Below are 26,201 nucleotides of genomic sequence, written 5' to 3'. Positions count from 1 at the left end.
GGACAAAGGTGCGCCTGACCCAAGCCATGGTATTTGCAATAACCTCATATGCATGGATAGTGAATATGGAAGACTATAGAAGAATTGATGTATCTGAGTTATGGTGTTGGAGGAGAATATTCAAAGTACCATGGACTGCCAAAAGAACAAACAGATCGGTTTTGGAAGACATAAAGCCAGAGTGCTCCTTTAAAGCCAGGATGGCTAGACTTCATCTCTCATATTTAGGATATGTTATTAGGAGACACCAGTCACTGGGAAACGGTATTATGTTTGGTAAAGTGGAGGGTTGGAGAAAAAGAGAAAGATCCTTTTTGGCACAGTGGATTGGCACAGTGGTAGCAGCGATGGGCTCAGACATAGTAATTATTGTGAGGTTGACCCAGGAATGGGCAGTGTTTCGTTCTTGTGTGCTTTGGGTCACTATGAGTCGATACCAACTCGATGGCACCTAACAACAACAAAACAACATACTTAATATATGATATTGTAAAATATGTTACCAGAAACAGTCAATACAATGATCTTTCTAGACATATATAGAAATTTAGAGGTCTTGGTGTGAAACTGTAAGGTAAGCACTGACTTTCTAACTGCAAGGTTGGCAGTTTAATCTCACCAGCTGTTCCATGGAAACCCTCTACGCAGGAGTGGGGAACATCCAGCCTTTAGCTCATATAAGGCCTGCAAAAACATTGGGTTTGGCCCTGTCAGCACAGCCCCAGCTAAAGCCATCAAAATAGGGCTGAGTTAACTAAATGTTTAACTAAATCTAGCAGTGTAATTGTTAAGTTGATCATTTTGAATGTCCAGCGAATGATATAAATTTCTCAATGGCCCTTGGCAGAAAAAAGTTTCCCCACCCCTGCTATACAGGGTCGCTATGAATTGGAACTTATTTCACAGCACTTAAAAACAACAGTAGAAATTTATTGTTTACTACTGCTTTTTGTAATACAAGTGAGAGATAATTAGTAACAGCCTTTATTCAAAAGGGAAGTCTCTTATTTTACAGTTGGCCTGGACTTTGTCTTTTTATTGTAAAAGCCCTTTAGAGGTACTTAAAACATCCATCAGTAGTGGAAACCAACTTCAGGACATCTGAACTTCAAGAAATTTAGAGATCTGTATAGGATCAAATACAATATTTGGAATTTTAAGAAACAGATCCTTCAGTTTAGTGAATGTACTGTTCTGAATCTTATAGCTGTTTAGATGAACTTTACCAGCACATAGTCATAACTTCATGTTTAGATTCATTACACTATTTTAAAGAATGTGAATTAATTAGATTTTACATTAATTAGGGTTCTGAGAACATCACTGATTTCAGAGTGCTTACTCTAAAAAATCATTGTTCATGATCAGTTTACTTTCAGCTCATAAAGAAGTACTCCTTCTTGTACTATTGTTAATAATCTGTCAGGATTATTCAGCCAATGGCAGACAACAGTGTTTAAAGTTAAAAAAATATATAGTTTTGAATTGAGAAAGTGAAAATTAATGTTCACATTATTCAATATTTTTCTAGTTGTAGAGGTGTATTAGAATTTTACATGAAGCATTATGACACTGGAGACTCACTTGACATTTCATTTCTGTATGATTTGCATTTCATTATTTACTTTCATAAATATTTTGCTTCAGTGTTTTGAGTTTGTCTATGTGAACCACTCTCTTCTTTTCTAAGTTAAGTTGTTTGTCCTCACGTGGTGCTGCAGGGTAATGCTCTGGACTGCAAAGTTGGGTTGAACCCCAAGGTCAGTGGTTCGAGATCACCAGCTATTCCTCAAAAATTCTAAACAGGGTCGCTATGACTCAGAAATAGCTTGACGGCACTTAATAACAACAAATTCTTCATGGAGTCTTAGTTTGGCACTGTAGGATAAGCACTAGATCCCAGAATTGGTTTGAACTGCAAGGTCAGCAGTTCAAAGTAACCAGCTGCTTCTTGGAAACCTTAACAGGGTCTTTCTTAGTTGTCATTTAATATGCACTGCATTTACAGATGTTTATTGACTCAGGCTATATAACTAGAAACTATTGTAGGTCTGGGGATACTGTGATGTCAAAGCGAATGTAAAATCTGTTGTTCAGTGAGCTTATAGTTAAAGGTGTAAACAAACAAGTGAACAAGATATCTGATGTCAGATTAATGATAAATTCTAAGGAGAAAAATTTGATCAATAAATGGAAATAAGAAATTTGGTTGGGGTGAAGAAATGGATATTGAAATTGTATATATTCACTAGGGTACACCTCACTGAAATTATGACATTTAGTGGAAGACTAGAAGGAAGGATATGGCTGTCTGAGGAAGTAGTTGAAGCAGTAAATATAAATGCTTTGAAGAAGATTCTGTATAGCATTTCTGTGGAACAAGAAACAGGGAAGTGTGGCTGTAGGGAAGTGAATAACTGGGGATAGTGGTTATGAGATGAGGTAAGAGAGGGGATGGGAGACAGACTGATTACATAGGCTATTGTCAGCTGTGACCAGTTGCTATTAAGTCACTCTGACTAATGGAAGCATCATGTGTCTTAAATATGTATAGATATATATTTATATATATACTCTGTTTAGTTATCAATAGCTGATTTTTCAAAAGTAGATCTCTAGACCTTTCTTCTGAAGTATCTAGGATGGCTTGAATTTGCAGCCTTTTAATTAGTCACTGAGTATGATAACTCCCCCCCTGGAGAGTTCTGTTAAACATGGGCTTAAAGATTGTCTCGAAATTTAAAGTGGCAGTTTCCACTTAAAACCAAAACAGCCATGACTCGTATGTCAGTTTGTCATTCTGTGGTGACTTGGGAGTTGCTGTGATTATGAAAGTTATGTCACGGGTATTTTAAATACCAGCAGGGTCACACATGGTAGACAGGTTTCAGATGAGCTTCCAGATGAAGACAGACTAGGAAGAAAGAATGATGAACAACTTCCGAATATTTAGTCACTGAAAACCTTATGAATAGCAGAGAAACACTGTCACATATTGTGCTGGAAAATGAGCCCCTCAGGTTAGAAGGCACTCAAAATGCTACTGGGGAAGAGCTGCCTCCTCAAAAGTAGACTTGACTGTGATAACAGGAATAGAGTAAAACTCCTTGGGAGAAAAGCCCGCAGGACCTTCATTTGCTCCTGAAGCACAACTCAAAATGAAGAGAAACAGCTGTAAACATCCATTAATAATCAGAACATGGAATGTGCGAAGTATGAATCTGGGAAAATTGGAAGTTGTCAAAAATGAAATGGAATGCATAAAAATAGATATCTTAGGCACTAGTGAGCTGAAATGGACTGGTATTGGCCATTTTGAATCTGACAACCACATGGTTTACTATGCTGGGAATGACAAATTGAAGAGGAATGGTGTTGAATTCATTGTTAGAAAGAACATATCCAGATCAGTCATGAGGTACAACGCTGTCTGTGATAGGATAATATCCATGTGCCTACCAGAAACCCAGGGAAACCAGTATTATTCAAATTTACACATCAACCACTAAAGCCAGTGAGGATGAAATAGAAGAATTCTAACAACTTCTTCAATCTGAAATTGATCAAACATGCAATCTAGATGTATTGATCTTTACTGGTGATTGGAATGCATAGGTTGGGAGCAAAGAGGAAGGATCAGTACTTCAAAATATGGCCTTGGTGATAGAAATGATGCTGGAGAATGCATGGTAGAATTCTGCAAAACCAATGATTTGTTCATTTCAAATACCATCTTGCATTAGGCAAATCTGCTGTACAAGACCTTTTTAAAGTGTTGAACACCAAAGATGTTAGCTTGAGGACTAAGGTGTGCCTGATGCAAGCCATGGTATTTTCAGTAACCTCATATGCATGCAAAAGCTGGACAGTGAATAAGGAAGACCGTAGAAGAATTGATGCCTTTGAGTTATGGTGTTGGAGGAGAATATTGAAAGTGCCATGGGCTGCCAAAAGAACCAACAAATCCATTTTGGAAGAAGTGCAGCCAGAGTGCTCCTTGGAGGCCATGATGGCCAAACTTCGTCTCTCATACTTCAGACATATTGTCAGAAGGGACCAGTCGCTGGAGAAGGATATCATGTTTGGTAAGGTGGAGGGTCAGATAAGAAGAGGAAGACCCCCAAACGAGATGGATTGGCCAAGTGGCAGGCATCGATGGACTCAAGCGTGACAACAGTAGTGAGGTTGGCCCAGGATTGGGCAGTGTTTCGTTCTGCTGTGCATAATGTCGCTGTGGGTCGGTACTGACTTGATGGCACCTAACAACAACAACAGTGCTAACCCCTTGCATTACTCGTAGTACGAGTTTTATTCTGAGAGTAATAACATGATCACATGGACTAACCCCTTTACCAATGTCTTAAAAGCAGACCGGAGGACAAAGAGAAAACTAGTATATTAGATTGAAGCATTGTTGGTACTGTTATTACATGTTGTTTATCTATAATTGCCTAAATCTCTTTATTTTTTTCTCACTTGCGTAATATAAGAATTGTTGTTGTTAGATGCCATTGAGTTGGTACTGACTCATAGTAACCCAATGCACAATAGAATGAACCTGGTACTGTGTCAACCTCACAATTGTTACTACATTTGAGCCCATTGCTGCTGCAACTGTGCCAGTCCTTCTTGTTGGGGGGGGGTCTCCTCTTTTTCTCAGACCCTGCACTTTAGCAAATGTGGTGTCTTTCTTCATAGTCTGGCTCCTTCAGAGTTTCTTCTTACATCCATTTTGGTCTTTTTCTTCTTTTTTTGTCTTTTTAATGACCTTTTGCTTTCTTCCTGTATGATGTAGCTGTTTTCATCACAGAAGTCTTTTGGTGTTTGTGATGAAGAACTCATTGTACTTGATAAATTCTATCATGTGATCTCCAGCATCATTTTTGTCACAAAGGCCATACTTTCCAACTACTATCCCCACTCTTTGTTTCCAACCTATGCATTACAATTGCCAAAATTATCAATACATCTTAATTGCACATTTGATCTATCTATTAATATAGGCAACATATTCAGCAAGGTGGTTTGCATGATTATACTTATTCAAGTCTTAGTTATTTTGTGAGGAGGTGCAAAGATTATGTCTGTTTCACCTATGAATAAACTGACACATGGAGAGATTAGTAACTTGCTCAGTGTATTTCATACCTATTAGTATATTCGTTTCTTCAGTGTGAAATATTCCTAGGCAGGCATGTTCATAGATCTTATTAGATTTTGCTGTTTTGTGTAAAGGTTTTTAAACCAGTTTATTAATAGCTGCCCTGAAAATGGACTCTATACAAATTAAATAAGCTGAATTATACTCCACAATTTTAAGTATTAAATGAAAATGAATGCATGTTTGCACTTTACTTGGTAAAATAGAAATAGTCTAGTAAATGGAATTTTATGCTGTGCAAAAGAAATTTTGAAGTTTCTGCTAACTAGGAAAATAGTACACAGCGTTAGACAGTTTTCAAAGTTTTAATTTGTTAATGTAGATTTTTTTTTAATGGATCACACTCACATTTGTTGTATATACAGGTGAGCACCTTGTGACTAGTTAGATGAAGTTTCATTAAATTATAGTGCAGTGCTTCCTGCATTGGAAAGTCATGGCGAATTAAGTATTTTTCTTTGCTGTGTTTATGATTGAACTTCTGGTGCAGCACTGTGGATCGGCATTGGGCTGTATACCGCAAGATCGGCATTTCAAACCCATTAGCTGTTTCTTGGAAACTCTATGCAGGGTCGCTATGAGTCGGAACTGACGTGATGGCACTTAACAACAACAGCAACATATTTATGATTATTATTTCATCTATATATGATAGTCAACCTATTTGAAATATAATTGTGAAAAGATATTTGGGAAAATGTTACTTACCTGATAAAGAAATTTTTAAAAATATAAGCTAGGAGCATTCTAGTGTCTGCAGTTCTGTCACTGGTACATTTTATATTTTTGCCAAAGGTTTTGTGGATAACTGAATGTTTTTAGTGAATGCGCAATGCAAAAATAACCCCAGTATAGAAAAACCAGTTAATACTATGGTCATAAGTAGAATATAAAATCAACAGAAGTATTCTTTGAATATTTATTACTACATTGGATATACATCTTTCAACTTCTGACATTTTGTATCTTTTATCAAATGGAGCATATATGTAATCTTACTTCTTGATGCCTTTGGTTATTTTTTATAAATATACATTTCAGATCTCTGTTAATTTTTTAAAATAAAATTTAATTCATTGATGGATGTAATTTTTTTGATTCAAAGTCTGTATATTTATTTATTCAACGTAATAATTCTCATTCCAGAATCTATATAGATTCGAAGGCACTGGATTTTCCAACATCCCTCAACTTATAGATCATCACTACACAACAAAACAGGTCATCACTAAGAAGTCAGGTGTAGTTCTGCTGAATCCAATTGCCAAGGTAGGTTCATTTCTCTGTGCATATATGTACATGTTTTTAAGAATGGTTTTTCAATGAGCATTTCCCATCATAAATAAAATATTTAAGTTACTCGCCAGAAATTAAAAAATAAAGGGTTGTACGATTACCACTATTACTAATGCAATCGAAGCATGGAATTCCTTGTTTCAGTAAATACTAGTATTTAAAAAAAAAAAAAATCAGTGAAGATCATTTTTATCCACATTAGATTCAGGATATACCACTGAAATTTCAGAAATATTGATGCTCCATTTTACAAGTCTGTCAAATATTTATATTGTCTGAAGATTCACCCCTGAAGAAGTTATGGAAGTCTGCATCTGTCAAGATTTACAGTCATAGAAACCTTATGGTGCAGTTCTGTTCTGTCTTAGAAGATCATTATGAATCAGTATCAATTCAAAAACAACAGGTTTGGTTTGCCTTTTTTTGAAAGCCTTAAAAATATCTGAACAAATTATTTGATGTTTGTTTCCAATTCTAAACAGGCCTAATTTGAGAGACCAAATCCATACAACTTAAACATTTAATTGCAGATCTAGACTTGAGTAGAAATATGTAATTTTAGGTAAGGTTGTAGCCCTCTTTATATAAAATTTTTCATGAAGTGAGCTTCTGTAGATGAAGTAGATTTTCTGGATTGTTATCTGGTCAGTTATAATGTCTCTTCCCTACTTAAAAATGGATTATCTCACCATTTTATAGCATTACTCATAAAAAAAAAAATCCGTGGTGGTATTATCTTTTTTTTTTTTTTTTTTAACGTCAGTCAACCTTTAATGTCCAAAAGAGGCATAAATGCAGAACGTAGAAGATGTGGCAGGGTCTCAGCTCCTTCTCTAGAAATGAGAGTGAGATGAACACAAACAAGACACTTCTCATTGGCCACACAAGTCTGGGAGGGAAGGGGGAAACATATATTTGGACATTCATAAAAAAAAATATAAGAAAATCTTAAAACCAAGCACTCAATCTGCCAGAGAGTGCCCGCTGAAAGCTACGTAAGATTAAGGGGCTGCATATGATTGTTTTATGAGGTAGAAATTTAAAGTTTATCACATTATTAACTTGAATTTAACTACTGTGGGTTAATGCACCAAACTGCAAGGCCGACTGAACTACAAGGTTGGTAGTTCAAGCTCACCAGCTCCTCCTCGGAAACCGTATATGGGGTCGCTATGGGTCGGAACTGACTTGACGGCACTTCACAACAACAACATTTGAAATATGCAAATCATTCTATTAGTATGTTGTAAATATTACTACACTCATGATTTAAAGAGTAATGATACCCTTTTAAAAGAAAATTACAAAGCAGAGATTATGAAAGCTAAATGAGTTTCAATTATGAGTGGAGAGGAAATTGATATGGATTTTGTGATGGTGGTATTATCTATCATACATAGCTTCCTTTGAAAACTTGTTTGTACTTCTTTAACTGGAATCTACTTCTTGATTTAATTTGTGTAAGAAGTTAATGTAATTGACTGTAAAATGTGCTATCAAATGTCTAATTTTCATCATGCTTGACTTCATTTTAGCCTACCTAAAGGATGTTTTGGTCCCAATGTAATTTCTGTTTTATAGCAGCTTTCTCCTCTCTTCCTGATTTATTTCTGCTTTTACCTAAGAAAATATATCATCATAATTCCTGATTAGAGGACACAGCAGACAATGTAGTCTCTTTTTCATCTTCATACTCATATCTATACACATTCAGAGATCTAGTAAAATAGAAAATCAAGCTAAGAGAAGTGATTTAACTTTCCTATTCTTACGAAGTTATTAGGTACCCAAGCTACCTACTCCTCACCAACCTCTGGCTGATTTTTCCCATACTGCCTCCCAAAGTCTATGTAAAGATGTGGAATGTATTGTTGTAAATGGGGACTGTTGATTATCCAACATCATCATTATCTTCATATCAGCAAACACTTGGACCTGCACATGACTGCTTTTTGTCCAGTTTCCTGCTCAAGTGTTACTTATTTAGAGAGGCCTTTGGTAATTACTGGTGATTCCATATGGTAAGCACTAGACGTGAACCACAGCATCAGTAGTTCAAGGCCATCAAGTTGCTCCATGAGAGACAGATGAGGTTCTCTGCTGCTCCAAAGATTTAAAGCCTCAGAAACTCTACATAGGGTCACTATAAGTCTGAACCAATGCACTGGCACTTAAAGCAACAGCAAAATATGTGAAATAAAACCTTACTGGCTTTTTCTCCTCCTTTATATCATTAATTTTTCTTTGCCATGGTTATCTAAATTCTTACATTATATTATGTGATGTATTTTTAGTTGTCTTTCTTCCCTAAGTAAAATGTTAGTTCCATTAGGGCCAGAAATGTATTTCACAATTAGTATAACTGTATTTCCAGTCATTTGAAGAGCACTGGTCCAATCACTATTTGTTGAAAAATAAAATTCATTGAGGAATTACTAGGAACCAAGTGCTTACTGAACTCTTTATATGCATTCTCATTGAACCGTCACATATCCCTGCGAGGTCAGTGTTGTTTTGAATCTCATGCAATATTATGAATGAGGAGCTGAGGCTTAAAATGGTAAATTGCTTATCTGTGATAATACAACTGATATGAGTCAAAGCTGGGATTTGAGCCCATATTCTTAACCATTGTTTGTTGCTCTGGACTTTAGACTCTATTGTTCAGAGTGAGGTGAAAGATGAGGATGAAAGACATCTAGTTCAACTTAATGCTTAAATGGTGCTCTGAAAGCTTATTTGCCTTGTAAAAATTAATGTCTCTTTGGATTTAGCTTTTTACAAAAGAAATTGATTTCTGAATGGAAATGAAAGCAAAAAGTTCCTGATGCAATTCAGTTGAGTTAGGCAGAGAGCCATCAGCTTGAACCGTAGACAAATCACTTTTCTGCCAGTATGCATCAAGTAATTGTGGCTTTCTACCAGAATTTGTTTTAGAATACCAGAATAATATAGGCAGATTTTTGACAGGAGAATAAATTGCTTCATGGCTGACACTACTAACTTGTCATGAAGAGACAGGTTTGTGGCAATAACATTCATGAGCAGATGCATTTAAACAGACAACAGTTCATAAGCAAGGACTACTATATTTTTAATTATGTGCTCATTCATATTTTTTTCTGTATTTCAAATTACTTAAAATACTTTTATCATATATATAAATACATATAATATGAGGAAGCTTCAGAAAGTGCGTGGAAAAATGTAATTAAAAGATAAAAGAATTTTTCCATGCACCTTTTGAAGCCCCCTCATGTAAGTTGCCTCTTTCCTTATTACTATTCACTGATTTTCATTTTATACATTCTTATATTTTCTGATGGAGTCCTGGTGTGGCACTATAAGATAAACACTGTACTTCTAACAAAATTCAGCAGTTCAAACCCACCAGTCACTCCTTGGAAACCCTATATAAGATCACTATGAGTCATGGTTGTGCATACGGTTGCTGTAGGTCAGTACCAACTCTAATGGCACCTAACAACAACATGAGTCAGAAGTGACTTCACAGCACTTAAATAACAACAACATATTTTCTGATATGTTCAAGTCTTTTTCAATTTATATTTTTATGGAATCAAAGAAACTTCCTTTTCCTTAAGCCCACATCAATGTTCCTTCCTTAGTTCATGAGGATATATTACATCATCCTTATTACTGTTCTTACCTGCTCTCTAGTTAGTTCTCACTCATCGTCACCTTACGAACAAAGAACTAAACACGGTATGGTCCTGCGCCATTCTCACAAGTGCTGTTATGTTTGAAGCCATTGTTGCTGCTACTTTGTCAGTCCATTTCGTTGGGTCTTCCTCTTTTTCTCTGACCCTCTATTTTACCAGACATCATGTCCTTCTTCAGGAACTGATCCCTCTTGCAAACATGTCCAAAGAACTAAAGACAAAGTCTTGCCATCCTTGCTTCTGAGAAGTATTTGGGCTGTCCTTTTACCAAGGCAAATGTCTTTGTTCTTTTGGCAATCCATGGTACTTTGAATATTCCCCACAAACACCATAATTTAAATGCATCAATTCTTCTGTAGTCTCCCTTAATCATTTTCCAACTTTCCTATGCTTTCCTTGGCTTGGGTATTTTTGATCTTTAACACTTTGAAAAGGTGTTTTGTATCAGATTTGCCTAACGCTATACGTCCTTTGATTTTTTGACTGATGTTTAAGTGTGTGTTGATAGTGGATTCAAGCAAAATGAAGTGTTTGGCAACTTCAGTCTTTTCTTTATCAGGATGTTATTTGTTGGTCCAGTTAGGAGCTTTCTGCCTCTACTTCTTCCAAGACAGATTTGTTTGTTTTTCTGGAAGTCCATGGTACTTTCAGTATTCTTCTCCAACATGAGACGGCATTGTTCAACTTTGATTGTCCCAATTTCACATGCCTGTGTTGTTGTTGTTAAGTGCTGTCAATTCAGTTTTGACTCTTAGCAACCCTGTATAGGGTTTCCAAGGAACAGCTCGTGGGTTTGAATTGCCAGCTTTGTGATTCACAGTCAAATGCTGATCCTACAGCACTATACCAGAAGTTCACATGCAAATGAGGTGATTGGGACAGGTGTATCTGAATCCTCAAACTGATGTCTTTGCTCTTGAATACTTTAAAGATGTCTTTTGCTTCAGACTTACCTAATGCATTATGCTGTTTGAGTTCTTGACTGCTGTTTTCATGATTATTGATTGTGGATCCAAGCAAATTGAAACCTTTGACAACTTTTATCTTTTCTCCATTTATCACGATATTTATTAAGCCAGTTGAACAGATTTTTGCTTTCTTTACATTGAGATGCAATCCATATTGAAAGAGTAAAGTCTTTGATCTTCATCATCAAATATTTTAAGTCCTCTTCAATTTTAGTAAGCAAGGTTGTATTATCTGTGTATAGCAGGTTGTTAATGGATCTTCTCCAATCCTGATACCACCAGCTTCTTCTTATAATCCAGCTTCTAGGATTGTTTGCTCACCATACAGATTGAATACATCTTCAGAAAGTATACAACTCTGACACACACCTTTCTGGATTTTAAACCATACAGTATTCCATTGCACTGGTTGAATGACTGCCTTTTTGTTTATGTACAGGTTCCTCATGATCACAATTGTGTGTTCTGGGATACCCAGACTTTGCAGTGTTATCAGTTTGTTATGATCCACATAGTCAAAAGCCCTAGCATAGTCAAAAAGCACAAGTAAACATCTTTCTGATATTCTCTGTTTTTAGCCAAGATCTATTGTACTTCAGCAATGATACCCCTAGTTCACTTCCTTTTCCAACTCCAGCTTGAATTTATGGCAGTTCCATGTGAATGTACAGCTAAAACTGTTTTTGAATTATTTTCAACAAAATCTTACTTGTGTGTTATGTTAATGGTATTATTCAATGATTTTAGCATTCCATTAATACACCTTTCTTTGAAAAGGGCAAAAATACGGATCTCTTCCAATCGGATGTCCAGGTAGCTGTTTTCCAAATTCCTTGGCATAGATGAATGAGTGCCTCCAGCACTTCGTCAGTTTGTTGAAACATTGCAGTTTGCATTCTATCAATTCCTGCAGCCTTGTTTTTCCATAAAACCTTTAGTGCAGCTTGGACTTCTTCCTTCATTATGATTGATTTTTGATCATATGGTACTATAAAATGATGAAAATCAACCAATTTTTTTTGTCACAGTGACTGTGTATTTTTTCTATTTTCTTTTGAGCTTACCAGCATCATTCAGTAATTTGCCAATGTTGTTGTTGTGGTTAGGTGCCATCAGATCAGAGCTGACTAATAACCTCCTTATGCACAGCAGTACGAAACACTAATCAGTGCTGTGCCAACCTCACAATCATTGTTACTTTTGAGCCCATTGTTGCTGCCACTGTGCCATTCTAACTCATTGGGGGTCTTCCTCTTTTTTGCTGACCCTCTGCTCTACCAAACTTGATGTCCTTCTCCAGAGATGGTCCCTCCTGATAATATGTCCAAAATATGAAAGATGAAGTCTTGCCATCCTGGCTTCTTAGGAGCATTCTGGCTGTACTTCTTCCAACATGATTTGTTTGTTCTTTTGGAAAACCAAGGTACTTTTAATATTATCCTCTAACACCATAACTCAAATGCATTTTATTTTAAATCTATGGTCTTTCTAATTCATTGTCCAACTTTCATGGTTGTGCACAGAGTCACTATGAATGTACAGCTAAAGACCTTTGTTGTTGTTGTTATGTGCTGTGGAGTCAGTTCCAAGATGATTTATAATTTGAGAGCATTAATTGAAATCTTTGTGAAAGGCAGTTTGACAGTATGTATCAGTGGTTTTAAGTGTTAGCCTGTTAACCACAAGGTCAGGAATTCAGCCCACCACCCACTTCTCAGGAGAATGATGAGGCTGTCTTCTCCAGTAAATGTGTAAGAAAGATTTTATGGTTTACATTTTTATACTTAAGATTTCCTTTTTTTAAAAGCACTTTGCATATATTAGCCATTCAAAAATTAATGTTGAAATCAAGTGATAATAATTTTAAGGGAGATGTTTTATTGAAAAATCATTGATTAGAGCACAATTTCAAGTTATACATTTCAAAAATATAGAAAGCAGTTTATAAAATATTATTGTAATATTATGGTATTTTCATAAAATGAAATGTATATGTATATAAACCAAATTCACTACTATCGAATCAATTCTGACTCATAGCTAACTTGTATAGGGTTTTTAAGTCTGTAAATTGTTACAGGATCATAAAGCCTCATCTTTCTCCCTTGAAGCATCTGGTGGGTTTGAACTGAAGACCTTGCATTCAATCCCTTATGCTACAGTACCATCAGGGCTCCTTGTGTATGTACCTATACACAGAAAATAATGGAAAAGCTAGCCTCCAAAAATATTAAATATTATTTTTTAACATATGTATTTTCTACATTTTTCCATTGAACATTTCATTATAATGTGAGATTTTTATCTAACACTATAGTATTGTCGTGAAGTGCCATTGAGTCAATTCTGAATCATGGCAACCCCGTATAGGGTTTCCGAAGAATGGCTGTTGAGCTTGAACTGCTGACTTTGCTGTTCAAAGTGACTTTGCAGTCTAGTGTATTTACCCACAGCACCACACCAGAACTCGTTTCCCATAATTTGTTGTTGTTGTTGTTGTTAGGTGCCATCGAGTCGATACCGACCCATAGCGACCTTATGCACAGCAGAACAAAACACTGCGTGATCCTGGGCTAACCTCACTACTGTTGCCACGCTTGAGTCCATCGATGCTGCCACTTGGCCAATCCATCTTGCTGGGGGTCTTGCTCTTTTTCTCTGACCTCCACCTTACCAAACATGATAGCTTTCTCCAGTGACAGGTCTCTCCTGACAGTATGTCCAAAGTATGAGAGACAAAGTTTGCCCATTGTGGCCTCCAAGGAGCACTCTGGCTGCACTTCTTCTAAAACGGATCTATTGTTTTTTTTGGCAGCCCATTGCACTTTCAATATTCTCCTCAAACACCATAATTCAAAAGCATCAATTCTTCTATGGTCTTCCTTATTCACTGTCCAGCTTTCTCATGCATATGAGGTTACTGAAAATACCATGGCTTGGGTCAGTAACACCTTAATCCTCAAGTTGACATCTTTGCTCTTCAACACTTTAAAAAGGTCTTGTGCAGCAGATTTGCCCAATGCAATACGTCGTTTGATTTCTTGATTGCTGCTTCCATGAGTATTGATAGTTGATCCAAGAAGAATGAAGTCCTTGACAACTTCAATCTTTTCTCTGTGTGAAATTGCATTTTACACTGAACCTCAGTGTATATAATATTATGAGTGTTGCTATGCTTGTATCCATGTGTATAAAACAAATCTTCACAAAAGAAGTTTGATGTTTCCTATATATGATAGGAATTCTATTATATATTTATAAAAAAGCATATCCTTTATAAGGTGTAAAATGAACCTCAACTGAAAAATACTAACATGAAGAATTTTGGGGAAAAGTAAATTTCTTTTAAATAGATTCATTTTAAAAACAGAAATATGTGCTGTAAGAATTCAGAAGAGGAGCAGAGGACCTGGGATGGTTCATAAAGGAAGATAGGTATTGTAGTAGGAATTAAGAGCAGGCAGGAGTAGAAGTAATAGAGAAATTATTTTGGGTTGAGATAAGGGAATAATCTAAAACATGGACAGTCCAAGATTTATTTAAAGTAATGCAAGATCAGATGATTTTGGAAGGTAATTAATCTGCAAAGTTTGGGCTGAAGTCGTTTTTGAGAACTTTTAATACTAGCACTAAGAATTTTCTCTGGAAAATTTCATACCACTAAAGGTTTATAAGGAGCTCTGGTAGCGTAGTGGCTAGGAATCGGGCTGTGAACCACAAGGTCAGCAGTTCAAAACTACCAGCTGATCCGCGGCAGAAAGATGAGGTTTTCTGCTCCCGTAAAGATTTACACCCTCAGAAACCCTGCACAGGGTCGCTGTGAGTTGGAACCGACAACACGTCACATAACAACAACAACAAAAACAACAAAGGTTTGTAGGGTATATCGTGTCTCTGTGATAAATACTGGACTGCAGACCATAAGGTCAGTGATTCAAGCCCACCAGCCTCTCTGAAAGAGAAAGATGAGGCTTTCTGCTCCCACAAAGGTGCACATCTAGGAAACCTTATTAGGGTCACTATGAGTCATAACTGGCTCAAAGGCACTTGTAACAGCAACAAAGGTTTATAGGAAGCTCTGGTTAAGTGTCCCGCTGCTAAACAAACCCTCCATTCGCTTTGTGGGAAAATACCTGGCATTTTTCTCCCATAAAGGTTACTACTGGAAAACCCTAGGGGGAAGTTCTACTTTGTCATATAGGAGTGAATGAACTGTGTATGCATACTATGCATACTTATAGTTCCTGTGATACCTCTTATCTCAGGAAAATCAAAAGGCTCCCCAGCCTTTTAATTACTTGAAAAAGTTTAGTAATAGGCAAAATCAATTTCATAATAGTCAAAATAACTCCTATTATTTATAGAAAAAGAGCCCTGGTTTGGAGCTGTAGGTTAAGTAAGCAGTGGATTGCAAGGTCAGTTTGAAATGTAGGGTCGGTGGTTCAAACGACCAGCTGTACCTCTGAAACTCTATACAGGGTTGCTGTGAGTCAGACTCAACTCGATGGTACTTAACAACAATGACATTCATTGTCAAATATAAAGTGCTAGTGCTTTTCAGTAATTTTTCACAATGTTTTTATTTTCATTTCATTGCATTTTTCATTGAACTTGTATAGCTATAAACAAAATATTGCAGTAATGTAATGCTAACATAAAACCAAATGATCAGTATTAGGGAAAAGCAAGTAATGGTAGAAATTTAAGAACAGTAAATTAAACACTAAAGGAAGACTTTAAAGGCCTATATAAAATGTCTGTATTGACTTGAACCTTAGCCCAAAGCTTCCTGGAAGTCAATTAAAAAAAAAAAAGAACAAAAATGTTTTCATAATTAGAAACAAAAGAGAGTAATAATCCATTTAAAACTAAAAGTTTTAGTACCATTAAGTTATAAAGGAAAATTCTGTTTAGATTTTACATAACAATTGGCTCAATAACATTTTTTGTAAAAATTTTAGAAAAAGATTTTATAGTTGCTTCTTTTAATGCCCTCTTGGTTTGGCACTCTAAGGTAAGCACTGGACTGCTAACTGCAAGGTTGGTGATTCACACCCACCAGCCACTCCTTAGAAGCTATGTAGAGTTACTTTTTAGTCAGAATCAACTCAATGGCACATAACAACAACAACAACTACCATAATAGGTAAGGACATAATATTAAAATATACTTAGTAAAGAATTTCCTGCATCAGCATTTCCCCCCTAATTAAAACATTTTGATAAACAATAATCTAATTCTGGGATTTGAAATTATTAGGGAAAAAAGTATGAAAGACATTAAGAAGTTTACACGAGGACCAAAATACCAAAAGATTGTATTTACATTTATAAATTATTACTGTTGTTGTTGTTATGTGCCTTGGAGTCAGTTCCAACTCATAACGAACCTGCCTAGGGTTTCTGAGGCTGTAAATCTTTACGGGAGCAGAACACCCCATCTTTCTCCCAGGGAACAGCTGGTAGTTTCGAACTGCTGACCTTGCGGCTCGCAGCCTGATTCACAACCACTGAAAGTGAAATCCCACTTTCCCCTCAGGAAACCAGCTGTAAACGTGGAGGTGAACTCCCATTTGTTTCTCAGGTTTGAGAATTTATTAAGCTATTCACAGAACTCCGAAAAACGATGATGGCAGTTTTATTATAGCATAAAGCATTTAAATAAAGAAACGCTTAGGTTGAGGTCTGAGATGGTTACCAATGATTAACTTCTGTGTTCCAAGAAGGGAAGTGCTATCTTGCCATGTACAGCGTGTCTGTCACCAAGCAATAAGTTCATGGAATTGCCATGTTCAGAACCTTTACCGGGGCATAAGATCAGTTGCCACCACTCATCTGTCAAGTTTGTCGTTCCTGGAAGCTGTGACCACTGAGATTTTCAATACCAACAGAATCACCCGTGGGGACAAATTTCATCTGAGCTTCCAGACTAAGATGGACTGCGATGGAGTGACATACTACTTCTGAATATCAGCCACTGAAAATCTTATGAAAATCTTATGAATAATAGTGGAACATTGTCTGAAATAGTACCAGAAGATGAGCCCTTTTTCAGGTTGCAAGGAGCTGAAAATAGAACTGAGGAAGAGCTGCCTCCTCAAAGTAGATTTGACATTAGTGATGCGGTGGACCAAAGCTTTAGGGCCTTCCATTTGCTGATGGGGCACAACTCAAAATGAGTAAAAACAGCGGAAAATATCCATTAATAATCAGAATGTAGAATGTACAAAATATGAATCTAGGAAAATTAGAAGTTGTCAAAAATGAAAAATTGAGCACATAAAGATCGAAATCCTATGGGTTTTTGTTTTGTTTTGTTTTTGTTGTTGTTGCTAGCTGCCATTGAGTTGGTACTGACTCACAGCAATCCTGTGCACAACAGAACAAAACACTGCTCGATCCTGGGCCAACTTCACAATTATTGCTACATTTGAGCCCATTGATGCTGCCATTTTGCTAGTCCATTTCGTTGAGGGTCTTCCTCAACTTCCTCCCTCAACTTTACCTAGCATGATACCCTTTTCCAGTGAGTAGTTCCCCCTGACATTATGTCTAAATTATGAAAGACAAAGTCTGGCCATCCTGGCTTCCAAGGAACACTCTGGTTATATTTCTTCCAATACAGATCTGTTTTGTTCTTTTGGCAATCCATGGTACTTTCAGTATTCTCCAATACCATAACTCAAATGTATCAATTCTTCTACTATCTTCCTTATTCATTGTCCAACTTTCACATGCATATGAGGTTATTGAAAATACCATGGCTTGCGTCAGGTGCACCTAAGTCCTCAAACTTACGTCTTTGTTCTTCAACACGTTAAAAGAGGTTTTGTGCAGCAGATTTGCCCAATGCAATACGTCATTTAATTCCCTCATTGCTGCTTTGATGAGTGTTAATAGTTGGTCCAAGCAAAATGAAGTCATTGATAACTTAAATATTTTCTCCATTTATATGGATGTTATTTATTGGTCCAGTGGTGAGGATTTTTGTTTTCTTTACATTGAGGTGCAGCTGATGCCAAAGGCTGTGGTCTTTGTCCTTCATCAATAAGTATTTTAGTGAGCTGAAATGAATTGATTTGGCTATTATGAATCTCACAGGCATATGTTTTATTCTGCTGGGAGTGACAATTTAAAAAGGAGTGGTGTCACATTCATTGTCAAAAAGTGTATTTCAAGATCTATGTTTAAATATAGTGGTGTGTACACCTACAAAGAAGACCAGTTACTACCATTTTAATTCAAATTTATGCACCAACCACTAAAGTCAATGATGATGAAATTGAAGAATTGTACCAACTTCTTTAGTCTGAAATCGATCAAGCATACAACCAAGATGCATTGATGTTTACTGGTGATTGGAATTGAGAAAATTGAACACTGGAAAGGATCAGTAGTTGGAAAATGCTGTAGATCACATGATAGAATTTTGCAAGGCCAGTGACTTATTCATTGCATTCAGTGGATCTTGGTTGCAAGCAGAGAATACCAGAACATATTTATTGTGCTTTACCTATGAGATGGCCACAGTTATGAATTCAAATGGAACAATTGTGAGGATGATGCAAGACCTGACTGTTTCTTTCTTCTGTGCACTCTGTTGTCTGTTTCTCTGAGTTGGAATTGACTCAATAGCACCTGACTGCATGATCAGCTGATAGCATGAAACTGTCTTATTGGCAGGGCAGCCCCTACCTGACTCATCTGATTCTTATAAATGCTTTGATATAGTGTAGAGACATCATCAAAGATAGTACAGTCACTGGAGAAATTATAAGGTTTGAGAGGTTGTTTCTCGGGAATCTTAGACAAAGACCAAATTCTTTAGGTCCTGCTCAATTCCTTACCCCACAGTAATATATGCTGTAGGATAAGCACTGGACTGCAGTGTTGGTTGAACTGCAATGTCAGTGGTTCAAACTCACCAACTGCTCCTCAGAAACCTTATATGGGTCACTAATGAGTTGGAACCCACTGGATGGCACTTGTCAACAGCATCAAATTGATATAGGATCTACACTCTGTGGGAAAATACTTAAGATGGAATTTATTGTTGCATATTGCGTTGATTCATACTTTTTCCCTCATAAAGTCTATAATATCCTGCCAATTTTTTTTTTTCACAAAGTCACTTAAGAAATTTCTTTTAATGTCTTGGATTTGAACATTGAGCTATCTAATTTAGATCTGTTTGATCTAAAAAATCCAGCTTTCAAAGTACTAAGAAAGTGAACTCTAGAAAGAGAAAACAGATTTTTATAAAGGGAAAAAGGAATGCTTACAGAATTGTTTAAATGTTGGTACATCTCTTCTTCAAATAGGAAAGAAATGGTCAATAGAATGAGGGGGGTTGGGCAAAAGAGAGGTTGTAAGAAGAGTATGAGGTGAGTTTATAAGAAGATGTCTACTTCTCGAACTCCAGGCTGGATTAATAGCTTCAGTTACTTATTCTTCTCTTCTTTAGAATACTTGCTACCACTCAGCTCCACTGTAGCCCACAATCCATGTAAACTTTTGAGGTGAAAATTTTTGTTAATGATGGGATAGTTTCTATTTTCATGATTACTAAAAATTATTTAACATATATAGTCTTAAAGTATTCTTTAACATGTCCCTCCTAGTTTGAAGTCACATTGAACTGTGTCCTAGTTTTGTGTTATTGGATGTCCTTGTTTCAATATCTGACTTATAGTAACTACACATGTTAGAGTAGAACTTCCCCCATCTAAGTATATTGGATTATATATTGAGCTGCTAACCCCAAGGTCAGAGACCTGGTGTGGCACTGTGGGTTAATGTGCCAAACTGCAAAGCCGTTTGAACTGCAAGGTTGGTGGTTCCAGCTCAGCAGGTGTTCCTTGGAAACCTTATACAGGGTTGCTATGGGTCGGAACTGACTTGATAACACATAACAACAACAATCCCAAGGTCAGCAGTTTGAACCCACCAGTGTCTCAGGAGAAGGATGAGGCTTTCTGTTGCTGTAAATATTTATAACCTTGGAAATCATAGGGAATAATTCTACTATGGCATATTGGGTCAAGTTGGAATTGACTTAATGGCAGTGGGAGGGTAGTGATAATAGGTCTTCCTCATAACCTCTGGGAGGATTCAAACCACCAGCCTTTTGGTTAGCTGAGTGCTTAGCCATTGCCCTTGCATTAGTTATTCCATTCACTTTATTCAGTCTTTTGTGTTCAACAATTTTGTATGTCTGAAATTTCCATTAGGTAATAAGTTACTTGAAAACAGTATTGAACTTATACATTGAGACCTATTTTAATTTTTAGTTATATTTATGTATCACATAGTATCTAGCATATGTTTAACATTCAATAACTATCTGATACTACTTTGGAGTAAATAAGCACTGGACTGCTAACTATAAGGTCAGTGGTTCAAACCTACCAGGTGTTCCTTGGGAACCCTATACAAGGTTGCTGTGAGTCAGAACCAACTTGCGGGTACTTAACAACAGCAAAAAATGTTTGATATATTTGAAAAATATTGTAACAAAAAGATTTTATTACTCTATTTCCAGAACAATGTAGACATTTTAGCTTTTAACATTTCCAAAGTACAACATAATCTAGATCTATGAATGCTTTGGTAATATGATAAATTCAGTTTTTGTTTCACTTATGTAAGAATTTAATTTTCTAAATTGTCATTTCTTTTTTGTGTTGATTTATATTTGAAGTTACTTTAGTACCTATGCTATTATTACCAAACTTTCTTAATTTTCTAAGGTAATGTAGAAAGCATTTCTGATCTATTCTTATTCAGTCTATGTATTTCATACCACTGCAAATGATATTTGATTAGCTCCCCAAGATTCATTTGATATCTTGACAAAATTTCTCTTTGATACTAACTTTAAAGTGATGAAGCAGCTCTTGACATTTATGCAATGTTTAATATCACAAATTTCAAATTACTGTGCTGTATTAACCCATTTCAAAAGTGAAAATGAGATACAAGAATAGACATTACTTTTTTTTCCTTTTAAAAAGAACTATTTATCTTTCTTTATCATATTAACTAAATTAGTGTTCACCTTCTGTTACATTGTCCTTGAAGGGAACAATTTAATTGTATCACAAAAGACTTGTCCCACTATCTATTTTATGTAGACTAAATATGCATGCTAAGAATTTTAATGACATTGAAATAATAAGATTTAAATTAGAAAGACCAAGGACATTAAGAAAGATACCTGCAAGTGATTTTTTAAAAAGAAAGACTCATTCATCTGTATTTATAAGGCTTAGAGAAAATTAAACTTTATGTTCTTCCTTATGTTATATATGTAACAACTTTTTCTTGGGTGCCCTTGTTTCCCTTCTGACTTATAATGAACCTCATCTGTTAGAGTCGAACTTCCCCATCTAAATGTATTGGGTTATATATTGGGCTGCTAACCCAAATTCAGTAGTTTAAACCCACTAGCCACTCAGGAGAAAGTAAAGAGAACTTAAAATACTCATGAAAATCAAAGACCACAGGCACAATGTAAAGAAAGCAAAAATCCTCACCACTGAACCAATAAGTAACATCATGATAAATAGAAAAATATTGAAATTGTCAAAGATTTATTTTGCTTGGATCTACCATCAACACTCATGGAAGCAGCAGTCAAGAAATTAAATGACATATAGCGTTAGGCAGATCTGCACAAGAGCTCTTTAAAGTGTTGATGAGCAAAGATGTCAATTTGAGGACTAAGGTGACCCAAGCCTGACCCAAGCCATGGTATTTTCAGTAGCCTCATATGCATGTGAAAGTTGAACAGTGAATAAGGAAGACCACAGAAGAATTGATGTTTTTAAATTATGGTGTTTGTTGTTGTTGTTATGTGCTGTGTACTCAGTTCTGACTCATAGCAACTCTGTACAAGGTTTCCGAGGCTGTAAATCTTTACGGGAGCAGAAAGCCTCTTCTTTCTCCCATGGAACAACTGGTAGTTTCGAACTGCTGACCTTGTGGTTCACAGCCCAATTCATAACCACTACGCTACCAGAGCTCTCTGTGTTAGAGAAGAATATTTAAGGTAGTCAGAAGAACAAACAGATCTGTGTTGGAAGAAGTACAACCTAGAATGCTCCATAGAAGCCAGGGTGGCCAGACTTCGTCTCTCATACTTTGGATATATTATCAGGAGGGAGTAGTCCCTGGAGAAGGACATCATGCTTGGTAAAATGAAGGGCTAATGAAAAAGAGGAAGACCCTGAACGAGATGGGCTGAAGTGTAGAAACCATTGTTAGGCTCGTGAAGGACCCGGCAGTATTTCATTCTGTTGTGCGTTAGGTCGCTATGAGCCGGTTAGGTCAAGTGTAGCAGCAATTGAGAGGATGGCTCACGACTAGACAGTGTTTTGTTCAGTTGTACATGGGTCTCTGGATTGGAATCAACTCAATGGCACCTAACAACAATTTACTTAATAAAAACTATGCAAGGTACTGAGATATAAATGACTATGGTAGTCTGTTTCCCAAAAGAAATTACTGTCTGGTTGGGAAGATAGACAAGTGATAAGAATTCTGATTGAGGGAATAATTCTTCTCTGGTTTTCCTTATTCATGTCCAGCTTTTGCATGCATAAGAAACAATTGAAAATGCCATGGCTTGGGTCAGGTATAATTTAGTTTTTCGTGTAAATCTTTGCTCTTTAACAATTTAAAGAGGTCTTTTGCAGTAAATTTGCCCAATGTAGTGTGACCACTTGACATCTGCTTCCATCACTGAGTGTAGGTTTGAGTAAAATAAAATCCTTGACTTCAGTTGTTTCTCCGTTTATTATGATACTGTTTAGTGGTACTGTTGGAGGATTTTTGTTTTGTTTACATTAAGTTGTAATCTATATTGGAAGGCTGTAGCCTTTGATATTCATCACTAAGTACTTGATGTTCTCTGTGCTTTAAGCAAACAAAATGGTGTCATCTGCATATTGTAGGTTGTTAATGAACCTTCCTCCAGTCCTGATGCCACATTTTTCATCATCTAGTTCTCCATGCCTCTTAGAGTATTTGCTCAGCACCCTTTAACCAGTGCACATCTTACCTGATTTTAAACCATTCGAAATCCCCTATATCTACATGAATAACTGCTCCTAGATCTATATGTAAATTCTTCATGAGTGTAATTAAGTGTCTGGAATTTCCATTGTTCACATTGTTATCTACATTTTTTTATGATCCACACAGTGGAATGTCTTTGCACAGTTAACAAAACACAAGTAAGTGTCTTTCTGGTGTTCTCTACTTTTAGCTAAGACTTATCTGATGGCCGCAATAATATCCCCCATCCCATTTCCTCTGCTGAATCAAGGTTGAATTTTTGGTAGCTCCCTGTTGATGTACTGCTTCTACCTTTTGCTTCAGCTCAATGATTACAATACCCTTCCTGCAAAATCAGTTATCCTATTTCTTCCCTGTGGCTCCCCATTTACATCTTATATTTCAGAAATGAACAAAGCAAAGATATTTGATATATACATACAAAACAAACGTTTATGTTTATTTAAATGTCCAAAGGGTACATTCTTTACACAGACACACAACCATCCTCAGTCCATGAGCCTGGAACTCGCAGCTGCTCTGTCTCTCCATATCACTGCTTCTGCCACCGCTTTTCTGTTCCTGCTTTTCTAGGTAGAGATCTCACACTCCACTCATGCTCACTCTTCTTGATGGTCCTGGGGTCATCTATTCCTGAAATGAAAAATTAACTTTGTCTCAGTGAGCCACAGTTTGATTTTTCCAATGAAAATTTGTTTTATCTCTAAAGCCATTCATGAAATTTCAAGATGGTTGCAGCAGGTTCTGTTGGCTGCCACTGCTCGCCTGTCACCTTGTCTCTTTTTATGAATATTCAACTCTGTCTCCTAGCAAGCACTTTATCTACTTTTCTATCCTGTCCTCTGTACCTGTCTCATATAATTTTCCGAATCCTTGCTGCAGAGAACAGCCTGCACAGCTGTTCTCCTAGTCTGCCATCTTACTCCTTGAAGCTCTTTTTTATGTACACATCCCTAGAACATGTGGATATGGTACTTTATATGGCAAAAGGGAATTTGAAGGTGTGATTAAGTTAGGGTTATGAAATGAAAAAAATTGTTGGACATTATGTGTTTAGCCCAACCTAAATAAGGGTTCTTAAAGGAGCTCTGGTAGTGTAGTAGTTATGAATCAGGCTGCGAACCACAAGGTCAGCAATTCGAAACTACCAGCTGTTCCATGGGAGAAAGATAAGGCTTTCAGTTCCCATAAAGATTTACAGCCTCAAACAACTTGTACAGGGTCGCTATGAGTTGGAACTGACTCCAAGGCACATAAGAAAACAACAACAACAACAACAACAACATAAGAGAATTAGGGAGGCAGGAGAGTCAGAGTCAGAGAAGGAACTATGACTACTTTAGCAGAGATTGGAGTGGCATAGCCACTAGGTGAGGAATGTGGGCACCCTTCAGAATCCAGAAAAGACAAGGAATGAACTCTCTAGAGACACTGATAAAATACAACTTTACTGACATAGACATTTTAGCCCCATACGATTAATTGTGATCTTCTTATCACCTGAATTATAAGATTGGTTTAAGCCATTAAATGTGTGGTAATTGTTACACTACCATGGAAAGAATAGTATAGAAGGTGAGACTGGAGAAATTAAAAGGTACTAAGTAATAAGGAGAGAGCTCTGGTAGCGTAGTGGTTACGAATCGGGCTGCGAACCTTAAGGTCAGCGGTTCGAAACTACCAGCTGCTCCGCGGGAGAAAGATGAGGCTTTCTACTCCCGTAAAGATTTACACCCTCGGAAACCCTGTACAGGGTCGCTATGGGTCGGAACCGACTCGACGGCACTTAACAACAACAACAACAAGTAATAAGGAGCTCAGGTAGTGTAGTGGTTATGAATCGGGCTGCTAACCTCAAGGTCGACAGTTTGAAACTACCAACTGTTCCGCAGGAGAAAAATGAGGCTTCCTGCTCCCGTAAAGATTTGCAGCCTTGGAAACCCTATACAGGGTCGCTATGAGCCGAATCAAACTCCATGGTGTCATGATCATGTTTGTATTTTATAAATATCATGCAGCTTCATTGTGGATATCATTTAGTGAGTGGTTGACAAGTCAGAAATGTAAGTGACAATGAGATGTAGAAAAGTAATTTATGACTTGTTAAGTGTCACTGAGTCGGTTCTGACTTATAGTGAGCCTGTATAGTGTTTCTGAGGCTGTAAATCTTTGTGAGAGCAGATAGCATCGTGATTATTAGTGAGAACTGATGGGTGAAGTTCAGAATTGCTAGGTTAGTTATGTGTCACAGCTAACTTGACTTGGTAAAAAATATGATGAACAAAAGAAGAATATTAAGAGTAAGTTCACCTCCTCCAAGACTAAAACTCAAAGAGAACACATGAGCAGTCATATGAGCTTGTTAATGACTACCTTGTTCTTCTGGTGAGTGGAAGACCGGGAAAGGCAGCAGTGAAGATACGGGTTGAGTTCAACCATGTTCCATGGACAACTGTCGACCTGGAGATGAGAGAGCGAAGAGGAGGGGCTAGTTTGTTCAAAGTGTGGTGAGACCTGGGGACTCCTGAGCCCATGGACAGGGACTTAGCCATGGAAGGCTAGAGCTGAGATGAAGTGAGGGGAGATGCACAAGAATGCCCAAATTTGCAGATAGTACCCATTCGACCTAGCTTCGTTGGCTTGATGATCAGAACTTGACTAGAGGAAGATAAAAAAAAAAGGTTTTTTTTTGATTAGGGAAGCAAGTGTAAATTGTTACAATTTGATAAACTTGACTTATCCTTATGGATGTAGTAGCTCAAGATACTGAGAGGGAAGGAGTCTTCACATCAAGGATCAATCCTATCCCCTCTGTATATAAGGTTGATAGGGATGGGCAACTTAGACATTGGCTACCTAAAATGAGAGGGGCAATAAAGGCATGAAGTGATTGGCTTACAAGGTTTGAAGAGAGAGTTTAGTTTCAGAGTGTGTCGGGGAAGACAGAATCACCACTGAACAGTTTTCACATTGACTAGACGGGTCTGTTGAAAGGAGATAGGGATAAGATTCTTA

At 36.9% G+C, this 26,201-nt stretch overlaps 1 protein-coding gene across 1 annotated transcript in view; it reads left to right on the top strand.

Moving 5' to 3' along the window:
* The window catches only part of LOC102835261 (tyrosine-protein kinase Fer-like), a 579,105-nt gene that overhangs the window by 286,294 nt on the left and 266,610 nt on the right, over positions 1-26,201 (top strand). The window contains exon 13 of the mRNA XM_006872259.1: positions 6,308-6,430. Within this exon, the coding sequence (XP_006872321.1) occupies positions 6,308-6,430 (123 nt within the window). The remainder of the gene's footprint in view (positions 1-6,307; positions 6,431-26,201) is intronic.

Source organism: Chrysochloris asiatica, unplaced genomic scaffold, assembly GCF_000296735.1.
Source record: "Chrysochloris asiatica unplaced genomic scaffold, ChrAsi1.0 scaffold00189, whole genome shotgun sequence".
In the NCBI taxonomy this organism is placed as follows: Eukaryota; Metazoa; Chordata; class Mammalia; order Afrosoricida; family Chrysochloridae; genus Chrysochloris; species Chrysochloris asiatica.
Note: the sequence above shows the minus strand (reverse complement) of the source record. Positions and strands in the feature narration are given on the sequence as shown.